At 35.3% G+C, this 13,575-nt stretch overlaps 1 protein-coding gene across 3 annotated transcripts in view; it reads left to right on the forward strand.

Annotated features, from left to right (window-relative positions):
• The window catches only part of LOC115217129 (COP1-interactive protein 1), a 59,362-nt gene extending 48,962 nt beyond the window's left edge, over positions 1-10,400 (forward strand). For 2 of the 3 annotated variants that reach the window (XM_036507547.1, XM_036507548.1), the window contains exons 25-27: positions 876-1,001; positions 2,358-2,444; positions 9,600-10,400. In XM_036507547.1, coding sequence (XP_036363440.1) covers positions 876-1,001; positions 2,358-2,444; positions 9,600-9,662 — 276 coding nt within the window. In that variant the 3' untranslated portion in view covers positions 9,663-10,400. The remainder of the gene's footprint in view (positions 1-875; positions 1,002-2,357; positions 2,445-9,599) is intronic. The other variant, XM_029786736.2, reaches the window with a different exon arrangement.
• The last annotated feature ends 3,175 nt before the right edge of the window (positions 10,401-13,575 follow it).

Genomic DNA, 13,575 nt, shown 5'->3' on the forward strand with positions numbered 1-13,575 from the left:
CAGACATTAAATGATGATGAGATATATATATATATATATATATATACTTGCATAATGAAGAGGTGATTAAGGTGTTGAACTCACAATCATGATTTCCATTCCTAGACTTGGTGGTGTGTTATGTCCTTGAGTAAAACACTTCATTTCACATTGCTCTGCAGTCATTTTGACATCTGATGTGTGGCACACTTCTGTATGTGTACAAGCAGTGTCGATTTGATGGTGGGAGGTAGCTTATGTTAAACACAAACATTTAATCACAATAAGTAAACCATCTGGTTGTTCAGCAAGAAATAGTGGAACCCTCATCTATTGTCAGAGTGAGAGTCCATAGTATATTATACGCAAATATACATACAATGTGTGTGTGTGTGTGTATATATATATATATATATATCATTCATTTAGACGTACTTTTTTCCATGCTAGCACAGTTTGGACAAATGTCTTTATTGAGGTTTTGTTTTACTGCCAAATGCCCTTCCTATTGCTAACTTTTCTTGTTTTTCAACCAAGGAAGTTCTTATTTCATACATCTGATTCTATAAACCAGCTTTCTTTTCTTTATAGTGTTAAGTGGGATGGTGGATTAGCAGAATCATTAGAATATAGGACAATATGCCATGCAATAATCCTTCCAGCTCTTTATATTCAGAGTTCAAATGTAGCCCAGGTCAACTTTGCCTTTCCATCCCTCCAAAATCTATAAAGTACTAGCCAAGTACTGGGATTGATTTCACTAACTCCCAAAATTTGAGGCCATGTGCTTATGTTGGAATCAATTAGACAGTAAAATTTACCATTAATGGTTGTTTGTATTGCTATTTTTGTTTCATTTTTTTATCTGTTACCCCTTCCTTTGCTTGAATCTTCAGAAAAGACATGTTAAAAGTGGAGGTCAAAATAATTTACAGCAAGCGAGAATTAAAAAAATCAACGATGAAAACACACCTCGTTCTGATAAACGATTACGAATAAAGTCACCCATTGGGCAGAAGGAGGTGAGATCTTTCAGACATTCATGCCAAAACACACTCATGATAGCATGAAATAAAAATCCCTACTAACCCCACTGAATAAGTTCATACATACAGTTTTAAACAAAAGATTAATGAATGATCCTTTGATTTTGAATCATTGCATTGAAATATCTATATGATGCTCTTGTATTCTGAAATTTTGCATGCTAAAGACAAAATTACTTAATTTTCATATTTGTTGACATGTAAAAGGCATCCATGCCAGTGACATACAGGTCACTCATACTGGTGACACGTGAAAGGCACCCATACTGTTGACACAAGACACCCAGTACATTCTGTAGAGTGGTTGGTGTTAGAAAGGGTATCCAACCATACAAGCCAAAATAGACTGGAGCCTAGTGCAGCTTTCTAGCTTACTAGCTCCGATGAAACCATCTGACCCATGCCAGCATGGAAAACAGACGTTAAATGATGATGATGAATTCTTACCTAACACAACCAACTTATATGCTCCCAGCTGACCAGCTCCATGTCAAACTGTCCAACCCATGCCAACATGGAAAGCGGACATTAAACAATGATGATGATAATGATACACACATATATACAAGATTGCCTCAACTTGTCAGATGATAACTGTCTCACATTATAGTGAGATATCTGTATGTCATTGGATTTAAGTGACAAAAGCTTGTACAACACTTTTTCCATTCTCTCTGGTGCCATAGTAGGTTCCAGTGACAAGCATTACAAGATGACTGGTACTATTTTGACTGCAAGTTTTATATCAGAGTATCTTTCTCTTAGAAGAGCTGCCTTCCCCACAGTTTTGTCAAAAATAACTGGAGCCTCTTCTATCTCTGAGAAATCTATTTAACCCATAGATGGGATCCTGGCAGAACAAACCTGGGAGTTGTGGTAATTAAGGAATGACTCCATACTCTCCAGAACTCCTGAGCTGGAGCCTCATCACTGAATACAGTTTAATGTCCTGCATACATACACACACAGCCATTGTGACATCTCTACTTCAGGATGAATGTCATTTTGAAATGTGTAGAAGGAAGCAGTATTTATTGAGTCACAAAGTGGTTTCAACTTTGTGTTAATTTAATTTAGGCATCTTAGTTTGGCGGAATGTTAATTTCTTTGAGGACATGGAGAATGAATTCATAAAAAGAAAAATATGTACTGCCCCAAAGATACATGGTTGCCATTTTGCTATTTCTTGATGTAAACCCTTTGAAAATTTTGGAAAACCTTAAAAATGTTTATAAAAGGTTATTTTGGTGTGCATGCTCTGTCTGATCTTTTATTTTGTCATGAATAGAACCATAGTTCTTAAGAAGGTTTTTACAATGTATTCATTTTCAGTATACTGGCCGACCAAGCATGGCATTTGATATAAGCAACACACCCAAATTAGCTCGTCGCAGACAGAAAGGGCGGTCTACAATTTTAGTAAGTTAAATATGAACAAAGGAAAAATATGTTACACATTCTATGTTCAAGTGTGATTAACATTTGTATGGTTGTGTGTTCAATGTTTGTATGTTTATTTTGTTTTGAAGAAGTTCAATTGTACAAAGAATTTTCGCCCTAAAGATCATTCTAGTGATTTCTCTTCAGATCAATAATTGACCTGATTTTGATTCTCCCCTACATGATCTTCCCATTGACTCTGTATTACAGTAGATTTTCTTTACCTGGCTTCTATTAACACCCTCTGCTGTTGCAGCAAGTCACTACGGCTGCTACACTATTTCCTTTGATGCCTTTAGCATTTAAATTTTAGAAAGCATTTTCTATTTACTACCATTACTTATAAATATTTCATCAAATTAACTCACTTGAGAGCTCAGCTTTAAGAAAAAAAAAATTTTTTTTAAAAACATTACTGTAATATTTGTTTTGCTATTTCTCAGAAATTTCATTCTTGTTAAATATTGAATTCTTTTTTTGAGATCATCATAGGCCTTTTCTGTTTTATTTTCAATGTTAGCAAGAATTAGCAAGATATTCAAAATATACCTTCCTCATTAGATGACATTTATTTATATGGTTTACTTAGGTCAAAGGAGCCCAAAAACCTTTACTGACTCTTTAGTTTACGTCCATTTTCAATATCTGTAAGTGGATGTCTACTGAAAATAAGTTGGTAGGTATGAAATACTGGAGGTAAAAGGATTGGGTATAGTATTTAATGTAGTAAGACACAGGATAGACTAATGTATCAGGTGGACTGGAAAGATGATATATAATTAGCTAGAAACCATTTAACTTTTTGGCTGTAGCTTAAAGCTTGTTCGCCTATTATTTCTGATCATCAATCCTCATTCATCCACTAGCCTCAGGTTGGGTGGGCTGTCTTGAGCTACATGCATTAACTTATTAGCACCAAATTATTCATTTTAAAATCATTATTGCAATGTATATTAACTGAATCTTTTCCAAAGGACAACCAATTTCTGTTTAAAACAGGCTAAGTATAGTCTAGCTAAGTATAGTCTATTATGTACATAAAAAACTGAATGTAAAGAACCAGAAAGCAGTTTTACATTGACAGAATTGTGCAATATGTACAGAAGTAACTTTGGGGGCAATTGACAATACCTGCCAATTAATAGGGTTCTGCAAACAGAGTGGAAGCTATCCATGGTGTAAGCAAGAAAACCAAGTCATCCGGAAGAAACCATGGGTCACATTTGAGGATGTTGGGTCTTGTGAAAGATTATGCAGAATCAAAACATTCAGACATATACTGTACTGCAAACTTGTTCACCTTATGCTGACATATTGAAATGATAGGATCTTCACAAGAGAATATTTAAATTGGTCACATTGAAATTAGTTCAGGTAGGGATGATGGCAAATATGCCATTAAACAAATTTATTTCACTCTTGCCAACATAGAAAATTGAAAATTAAGCTGGTTTTGGTGGTCTTCCACTTTTTTTTCATCTTTTTTGAGTGGAATGCATCTAGTTTCAGTTGCAGGTCATATCACATGATATGTTAGATTTCAAATATATATATATATATACAATAAAGCAGTGAACTGGCAGAATCATTAGAATGCCAAGCAAAATGTTTAGAAACATTTCTGTCTTTATGTTCTCAGTTCAAATTCTGCCAAGGTCAACTTTGCTTCTCATCCTTTCAGAGTTAAGAAAATAAGTACCAATTGAACATTGGGATCCATATAATCGACTCACCCACTCCCCTGAAATTGCTGGCCTTGTGCCAAAATTTGAAATCTTTGTATATATACAATATGTGTTTTTGTTTAATTCTATCTCAGCTCACAAGTGAATGGTAAGATTTTCATTTGCCCTAACTTAACCACTAATTCCGTATTGACATTCCTATTACAAAATACTGAATGTTGTGACATTTTTATTTCACAAGTTCTATCCTTATTACCAGAACCTGCAGGGTATTTTTTTTTTCCATCAGCTGAAAGCTAATTCTGGATCTTATCAGTAATCAATACTTATGTTGTTTTGCATCATTTAAAATAATGTCAAAATAACAAACGTTGCCCAGAATTAACCCAATATTGAAAAGTAACAAAATTCTTGAAATGTTTTATTGGTGTATGTGTAAAAAGCAAGGATATTATTTACTGACTTTTCTGGCCCTTTAAGTCTGAAAATAGGGATAACTGGGTAATTTAACCGTTTAGCATTCAGATTATTCTGTCAAATATAATACTCATTTATTCATATTGTTTTGAATTAGTTATGTATTATCTCATAGCTATGAGATTCCAATGATGTGGTTGTTTGTTGTTAGAATGACAGTGTAGGGCAGGTGTTTGAAGCCTGATCTGGCCTGTTTGAACATAAAACATTTAGAGTATTTAAGCTAGATATGGCCAGTTTGAATGCTAAAGGGTTAAAGCATTTACTGTTCATATGAATTAAGAGACTTGGTGGTGGTGGTGGGGTTAGCACGAGGCAAAATATGGATCCAAAAAGGGAGTGAGGCACTGCAGAGATAACAATAGGAAGGGATGTGGTTTTAAAATGATATTTTGTGCATTTGGTGTAGATCTGGTCAGTTGTAGATATATGGTGTTACTTAAAACAATTTCAATTCACATGCACAAGAACTGTTGTTTGACTTGTAAATTAAATGTTGAAAGACATTTAGAAAATTACAAAACCTTTTTATAAAAATTTAGCTTTGTTTTTTTACAATTAGAGCTGTGTGACACTTGTAAACAGGCTGAGTATGATGTTAGAATGATGTTATTTGCCTTTGTATTGTTTTATTTCATAAAACTGTTTGGAAAACATATATTTTATGGTGACTACAGATGACCATGACAATAGTGTGTCTACAAAGGAACGGATTGATAATTCCTGTCCTCACAATACTGCAGTATCTTCATGGCCTCTCTTTAAATAGATATGATTAGGAAGATATGGTTTAGCATAGAGGCTAGCAGAAACATTGTACAATTAACAATTTACTTTATCTTAGAACATTACCTACTACAAATTTGAGTTATGGTGGAGGCATCAAATGCTAGAGTTCTAATCAGTTTTATGACCACCACACCCTAAAGCACTTGGTATGAATAAATCTTTTAGAATGCCATTTATGTGTTATTTTGCCTCTAATGATTGAAGTATGGGTGTATTGGTGAGAAAGGGGTTTTAAATTATATAGTTTTAGTAAATAACTTGAAGGTTAGTGCCTTCTAAAATCAGTTATGAAAAATGTGTAACTTTATTTAAGCATGACTTGAAGGACTAAACTGTCCTATGTATGTGTATATATACACACACACACACACACACACACACACACACACACACACACATACATACATACGGAAGTACAATTAAAGGTTAAAAATCTCATTCAGGGATAGCAAAATCCTATAAAAGTACTGGTTACCTATACAAAGAATATTGAACATTACATTTAATGCTCAACTGCAAGGTAACTATATAAACCATGGTTTCATCATCATCATCGTTTAATGTCCGTTTTCCATGCTAACATGGGTTGGACGGTTCGACCAGGGTCTGGGAAGCCAGGAGGCTGCACCAGGCTCCAGTCTGATCTGGCTGTGTTTCTACAGCTGGATGCCCTTCCTAACGCCAACCACTCCGTGAGTGTAGTGAGTGCTTTTTATGTGCCACCGGCACTGGTGCCAGGCAAGGCTGGCAATGGCCATGATTGGTTGGTGCTTTTTATGTGCCACCGGCACGGAAGCCAGTCAAGGTGGCGCTGGCATCGGCCACGTTCGGATGGTGCTTTTTACATGCCAACTACACAGGTATCACAACTACAATTTCCATTTGATTTTTTGTTGTTGATGTACTTGACTTAATAGATCTCATTTATTATAATGAGAAAATAGAGAAGTAATTAATAAATTATTATTTATTAATTAAACATCCATTACAGTTGTTTCACTTCCAGACTTTCAGAAAATTAAATTAAAAATTATTTTGTATATCCTTAACTACCTCTAAAGAGGTTCAACTTTCAAATTTTTAATTGAATTAATTTTCTGAAGTCTGGAATTAAAACAGCTGTAAGGGATGCTTGTCAATTTTTTAATCAATAAATAATAATTTATTAATTACCTCTCTATTTTCTCATCTTATTATATATATGTGTGTATATATATATATATATATCATTGTCATCGTTTAATGTCCATCTTCCATACATGCATGGGTGGGATGGATGACAGGAGCCGGCCAGGTAGTAAAACTACCCAAGGCTATTGTGTCTATTTTGGCAGGGATTTTATGGCTGGATGCCATTCCTAACACCAACTATACCACAGAGTGGACTCAGTGCTTTTTATGTGGCACTAGCACAGGCAAAGTTAGTTTTGGCATGATTTTTACAGCTGGATGCCCTTCCAAACAACAACCACATTACATTGTGGACTGGATGCTTTTAACATGGCACCAGCACTGGCAAGGTAACCAACTAACTCACAAATCAAGGGATTGTGAGAGGGGCAGGGTATTTGAGGAGGAGAACCTGTGTCGGAGGATAAAAGGTAAGTGTGACAGAGAGACTGAAGCAGGTGTCTGCCTCAACGGAAGGAGCATTAGAGGAGGTGATCCAGTATCATATGATGACAGCTTAGTGTAACAGTGAAATAGGTGTCTTGCTATAGAGAGTGTACATGGTTACCTGGTGAGAGAGAGAGATTTCTATGCTTCTGAATTTGAGGTTTTCTCTTTAGGAATTATCAGATTACAACCTTTACATTATATACCCACACTCATTAGAGTCTAATAAGGAGTATTCTGGTAAATATATTTATTGATTAAAATGGTTTATAATTATTATTTAGCTAAGTGTTATCAATGTCTGTTTCTGACACCATACTGAAACTATTCAAAAGTTTTGATATTTAAATAATTCTCTAACTGCTAACATCATTCATTAATCTGTCACTTTATGCCTAACTAAGAAATCAACATTATTATTTATTTTGTATTGTGATTGTTAACAGAAAATTCTTCCAACCCAAAATATTATAACAATTTTTTTGTTTTTTTGAGAACTGGAGAGGAGTACTTTCCAAATTTTTTCTATCATTTATTAATTTTTTTTTGTATTTATATTTATATAACTTAGCCATACCCTGTTATTCTTGAAATCATTTTAGCCAGTTTTGTGATCTTTATTGTTGTTGATTCTAAATTAGCTTCTATTTCTTGTTATTGTCTACAGTTAGTTAATACAGCTAATTCTCTTCTCCATTCAAATACTAATCTTTATAGTTATCAGTCTTTCATGGTGACCATTTGTATATCACATAACTAAAATTGCACCATAAACTCTAGATTTCCATAGTCCTGAAGAGTTTTCACTTGATTAGAGAAAAAGAGGAAGAGGAAGCTTCGCTAGTTCCTTTATACACTCAACACTCGTTCTTCTTCCATTATATTCACTACCTCAGCCATTCTCCATCTCACACTCTCCCATTTACTCTTTCGACTTCTCCCTACCCACACTCCCAGTTCTTCCTCGCTCATTCACTTCTACTCACCTCATATCTTGAGGGTTCGCATTGCTACCTCTTCACCACTAATTTATCTCTTCCTCAATTACCCCTTCCCTATTCTAAATTTCTTTACAGCAAGAAACTTGTTTTGCTCTAGCCCCTTTTCTCATACTTTAACCTCTCATCTCCTTGCATAAAGCTGCCTTTCTTTGGGGTTTATAGTCTTGGAAACTGCATGGCAGCATCACCAGTGCTGGTGGCATGAAAAATGCATCTAGTACACCCTGTAAAGTGGTTGGTGTTAGGAAGGACTCAGAAATCATGTCAAAGTAGACATTGGAGCACAATGCAGTCTTTGGACACATCAGTTCCTATCAAACTGTTCTCACCCATTCAAGCATGGGATACAGACATTAAATAGCAATGATGTTAATGATAAACTTCAGTTTTAATTCAACTTGTATTGCAAAACAGAATCATCTTTAAAAGGTGTCAATAAAATATGTTGGTATTAAAGAGATGGGACTAAAACAAATAGGACCTTGTTTAGAATGCAGAGAACAAATATAAACAATTTCACTATCAGACACATGGTGTCTTAATTCATCTACAAAATGTAAGTTTTCACTTCTCATGTGATACATGAGATCTTTTGGTGATTTTTACATATAAAACATATCACATCAAGTAAGTTATGATGGGAAGAAAGGCCTAATATTTTTGAGCACCTTTCATTAAGGCAAGACTAATACTTCAGATTTCAGATAGCAAAATCTCAGAAAAATAGCAAAGGATATGCCTCTGGGTATTATCAGACTCGGCAAAACCGCAAATACTTCACTAAAATGTGGATATTATCCTTGTGTAGTTGGGCAGTTGTAAAATCAGCCATTTCCACCATTTTCTGCGTTTTTCTCAAAATGACATTTCTGACTATGAGTAGCAATCTTTAGGTCACGATATCTCTGAGAATAATTGATGTAATAGGCTGAAATTTTGCATGTATTACTTTGATACTTGCCTAGTGTGATTAGACACTTGAATGCTACTACCCAGGGGTCAAAATCGCTTGAACTGTTGCATATGGCTATGAGCGACCCCACAATGAAATCTAGGCTAACTTCATCAATGTCTTTGATTCAGCATCTAGTCTGTACCCCAATCTGTTGGTATTCCAAGTTAGAGCATATTATCTTTGATAGTTTGGTAGAAAAATTGACCTAAAATAAGGGTGTGTTTGCCTTGTTGGTCATTTTGAATTTATAATTAGGTCATGAATAGATATGAAAATTTGAATATTATGATTTTTGATAGAACTAACATTGTTCTTGATATATGCCATATTTGGTTTGCCTGGGTTTTATTCCTGCTGAGTGAGAACATCGTCAATTTAGGAGTGTTTTCCTACATCTGAGATGTTGGTCTTGCCTTAAAGAAATGACAAAGAACACTGCTGAAAATCTTAATTTCCCTCTACTTCACACTGCAACAAAATATTCCACTTTATGTATTTTTTCGTACTAATTTTATTGTTGTATACTGTTATTACAGAATCTTTGAAATCTTGTAATTAGAATTGATTAAATATTTTGGTTTTTAATGTTAACTTAAAATTGTCATTTCAGCACGAAGCTCAGCCTGAGAGAAAACCCTTGAGAACAAGAAATTTCACACAAACAAGTCTTTGAATTTAGTATCTTTGAGTGTAATTGTTAATGTAACTTGGGCCATGCTTGTGTAATCTGAATCTGAAGTCTACCAGGGAAATATTAACACTGATGAATGAGTGAAAGTTAAAAAACGTTTGTTTTTTTTTATTTTTGTCCCTGAATATTTATTTATCCAAATCTCTACCCTCTTTCACTATTTTTATTTTGTTTTATATTTTATTTTATTTTATATTTTAATATATATATATATATATATTCTTTTACTTGAAGGTCTTTTTTAAATATCATAATTTGTTTCTAAACGTTTTTAATCGCAAATAAACTCAATTTGAATTTGGCTGTCTCTGAACTTCCTTTGAGTAAATGGTCCTTTCTATGTGAACCAACCAGATACTTACTAGCAAAAGGGTAGAAAGCAATAAGAACATACATAAAAATATAAATTGTCAAGTACATAAATTCTTAATTTTGGACCAACAAAAATGCATATTTTCTAGTGCATAACTTTCTCTTAAAAAAGATTCAACAAAAATTTACTCTAGAAAGCATTTTACATTAGCCCGCCCGCATAGCTCAGTCAGTAGATGATGAATTAACATTTTTTTTTACATTCATCTCTCAAACTGGCAGATTTTGTTTTCCACTTATCCCTCTTTGAAATAACTAAAGCTTGCTGATGTTTCTAGCCAAGAGGTTGAGAAGTTGGGTATTATGTACAATAAACCAGTGTGTGCTTGTGTTGTGTGTCAAACTTCACAACTTGTGTTCCTTAAAACTGAAAGCTATTGGAATGTTAAATGAGTCATTCTTTCTGTGACATGAAAGTGTTTCTTATTTCATCATCATCATCATCATCATCGTTTAACGTCTATTTTCTGTGCTAGCAACACTACCTATTTTTATCTGTCTTCCAAACATCCAGTTTTTCATGTAAAACGTATTGTAGCAGCATAAATTTTTATGTCAACAAATGTTTTGTTTCCAGATTTTTAACTGTAAAAAGACATTTTGTACAATTAAGACAATTTTACATTCATCTCTCAAACTGGCAGATTTTGTTTTCCACTTATCCTTCTTTGAAATAACTAAAGCTTGCTGATGTTTCTAGCCAAGAGGTTGAGAAGTTGGGTATTATGTACAATAAACCAGTGTGTGCTTGTGTTGTGTGTCAAACTTCACAACTTGTGTTCCTTAAAACTGAAAGCTATTGGAATGTTAAATGAGTCATTCTTTCTGTGACATGAAAGTGTTTCTTATTTCATCATCATCATCATCATCGTTTAACGTCTATTTTCTGTGCTAGCAACACTACCTATTTTTATCTGTCTTCCAAACATCCAGTTTTTCGTGTAAAACGTATTGTAGCAGCATAAATTTTTATGTCAACAAATGTTTTGTTTCCAGATTTTTAACTGTAAAAAGACATTTTGTACAATTAAGACAAATATTCCAAGTTAGTTATTCTCCTCAATCTGGGATCTTGAAATGTGTTAATATGGGTGAGAAAAATGTAAGAGTGAAATGTGAAGAGGAAGAGAATTGAGCAATACTTGTGGCTAAATATATCCAATGTTAACTGAATCAAATACTGATTTCTAACATTGAAACAAGGCTACAAATTCTTTGGTCAGTTAAATTAATCTCCCATAACCAATTAGTACTTTGGTGATCTTGGATGAATGAGTGGACCTTGGTATTTAACTCAGAATGTAAAGTATAACTAAATACTACAAGGATTCTGTAAATCAACCAACCTTTAATAGAAATAAAATAAGAACTAAAATACATCTGCTTGACGGTATTCTAAAAAAAATTACAATTATGAAATGGTTTTAATTTAAAGGAAAACATTAAAAAACTTTAAATCATCATTGTTTTGATGTTCCATTTTTTGAATGGCTTTTGAATTACAGCTCTATTTGGTGTGTCTTCAAGTGACATCTTGTATATAATGGTTAGTTTGTTTTTTTTAAGATTTGATTTCTTCTAAAGTTACTTTCATGGTTATCTGCCCATTACAAATATGACATTATTTGTGCATTCACATTACATATTTTTAACATAGCAACTACTCTGCAGAAATGTCTGTATATGTCTTTGCATCTGTGTTTGACCTATCACAGCTTGATATTGGTGTTAGTGTGTTTACATCCTTGTAACTTAGCAGTTCAGCAAAAGAGACTGATTGAATAAGTACTAAGCTTTAAAAAAAAAAAAAATCCTGGAGTCGATTTGTTTGACTAAAACCCCGGCCGCAGTCGAATGACTGAAACCAGTAAAAGAATAAAAATGTAAACTGAGGATAGTTGAGCTGGTGAAGTTGCTTAGAAGATCATAGTAAAAATCTGTTTTATATGAATCATTCACTTTTCATGAGGTCATCGTTGTCGTTGTCGTTCAATGTCTGCTTTCCATGCTGGCATGGGCTGGATGGTTTGACTGAGGTCTGACGAACCAGAAGGCTTCACCAGGCTCCAATCTGACCTGGCAAAGTTTCTACAGCTGGGTGCCCTTCCTAATGCCAACCACTCCAAGAGTGTAGTGGGTGCTTTTACGTGCCACCTGCACGAGGGCCAGTCGGGTAGTTCTGGCAACGACCACGCTCAAAAGGTGTTTTTTACGTGCTACCTATACAGGAGCAAGTCCAGTGGCACTGGCAACAACCATGCTTGAATGGTGCTTTTTATGTGCCACTGGCATGGGAGCCAATCAGCGACCCTGGCAACGATCACACTCAGATGTGCTTTTAACGTTCAACTGGCACAAGTGCCAATCAGGTGGTACTGTGATTGGCCACGTCAGCGATTTTGATTTCACTTGCCTCAACAGGTCTTTGCAAGCAAAGTTTATTGTCCAATGAATGAAAAGTACTAAGTGGGCTGGTTACACCCACTGGCATAGACCATGGATTATGGTCTCACTTGGCTTGTTGGGTATCCTCAAGCACAGCATATCTCCAAAGGTCTCAGTTACTAGTCATTGCCTCAGTAAGGCCCAATGTTCAAAAGTTGTGCTTCACCACCTCATCCCAGGTCTTCCTGGGTGTACCTCTTTCACAAGTTCCCTCGACTGCTAGGGTGTGACACTTTTCCACACAGCTATCCTCATTCATTCACAACACATGACCATACCAGCACAGCCTTCTCTCTCTTGCACACCACATCTGATGCTTCTTAAATCCAACTTTTCTCTCAGGGTGCTTACACTCTGTCGTGTATGCACACTGACATTACACATCAAGCGGAGCATACTGGCTTCATTCTTTGCAAGCTTACGCATGTCCTCAGCAGTCACAGCCCATGTAGCATGGCTGTTCATACACATGCATCATACAGTCTGGCTTTTACTCTGAGCGAGAGGCCCTTTGTTACCAGCAGAGGTAGGAGCTCTCTGAACTTTGCCCAGGCTATTCTTATTTTAGTAGCGACACTTTCAGAGCATCCACCCCCACTACTGACTTAGTCCCCTGGGTAACGGAAGCCACCAACTACTTGTAGTTTTTCTCCCTGGAATGTGGCAGAAGTTGTTCTCTGCACATTTTCAGTGTTTATTGCTCCCGAGCATCTGCCACATACAAAAACTATCTTCCCAGTTAGCCTTCTTTGATATTACTGCACCTCTTATGTGTCCATAGCTTACACTAGGTACATCTTATGGAGTTTCTGCCTACGCCTTTTCTACAGATCGAGCAGGGCCATCTACCTGAAGGGATTTGTGGTTTGTCTGCCTTCCTATTTATTAAGACTTTGGTTTTAGCTAGGTTGACTCTAAGGCCCTTTGATTCTAATCCTTGCTTCCATACCTGAAGCTTTTCCTCTAGTTCTGATAGTGACTCAGCAATTAGAGCAAGGTCATCAGCATAGAGGAGCTCCCAGGGGCATCCTGTCTTGAATTCCTCTGTTATTGCCTGGAGGACTATGATGAATAAGAG

This window comes from Octopus sinensis, linkage group LG11 (assembly GCF_006345805.1).
Source record: "Octopus sinensis linkage group LG11, ASM634580v1, whole genome shotgun sequence".
NCBI lineage: Eukaryota > Metazoa > Mollusca > Cephalopoda > Octopoda > Octopodidae > Octopus > Octopus sinensis.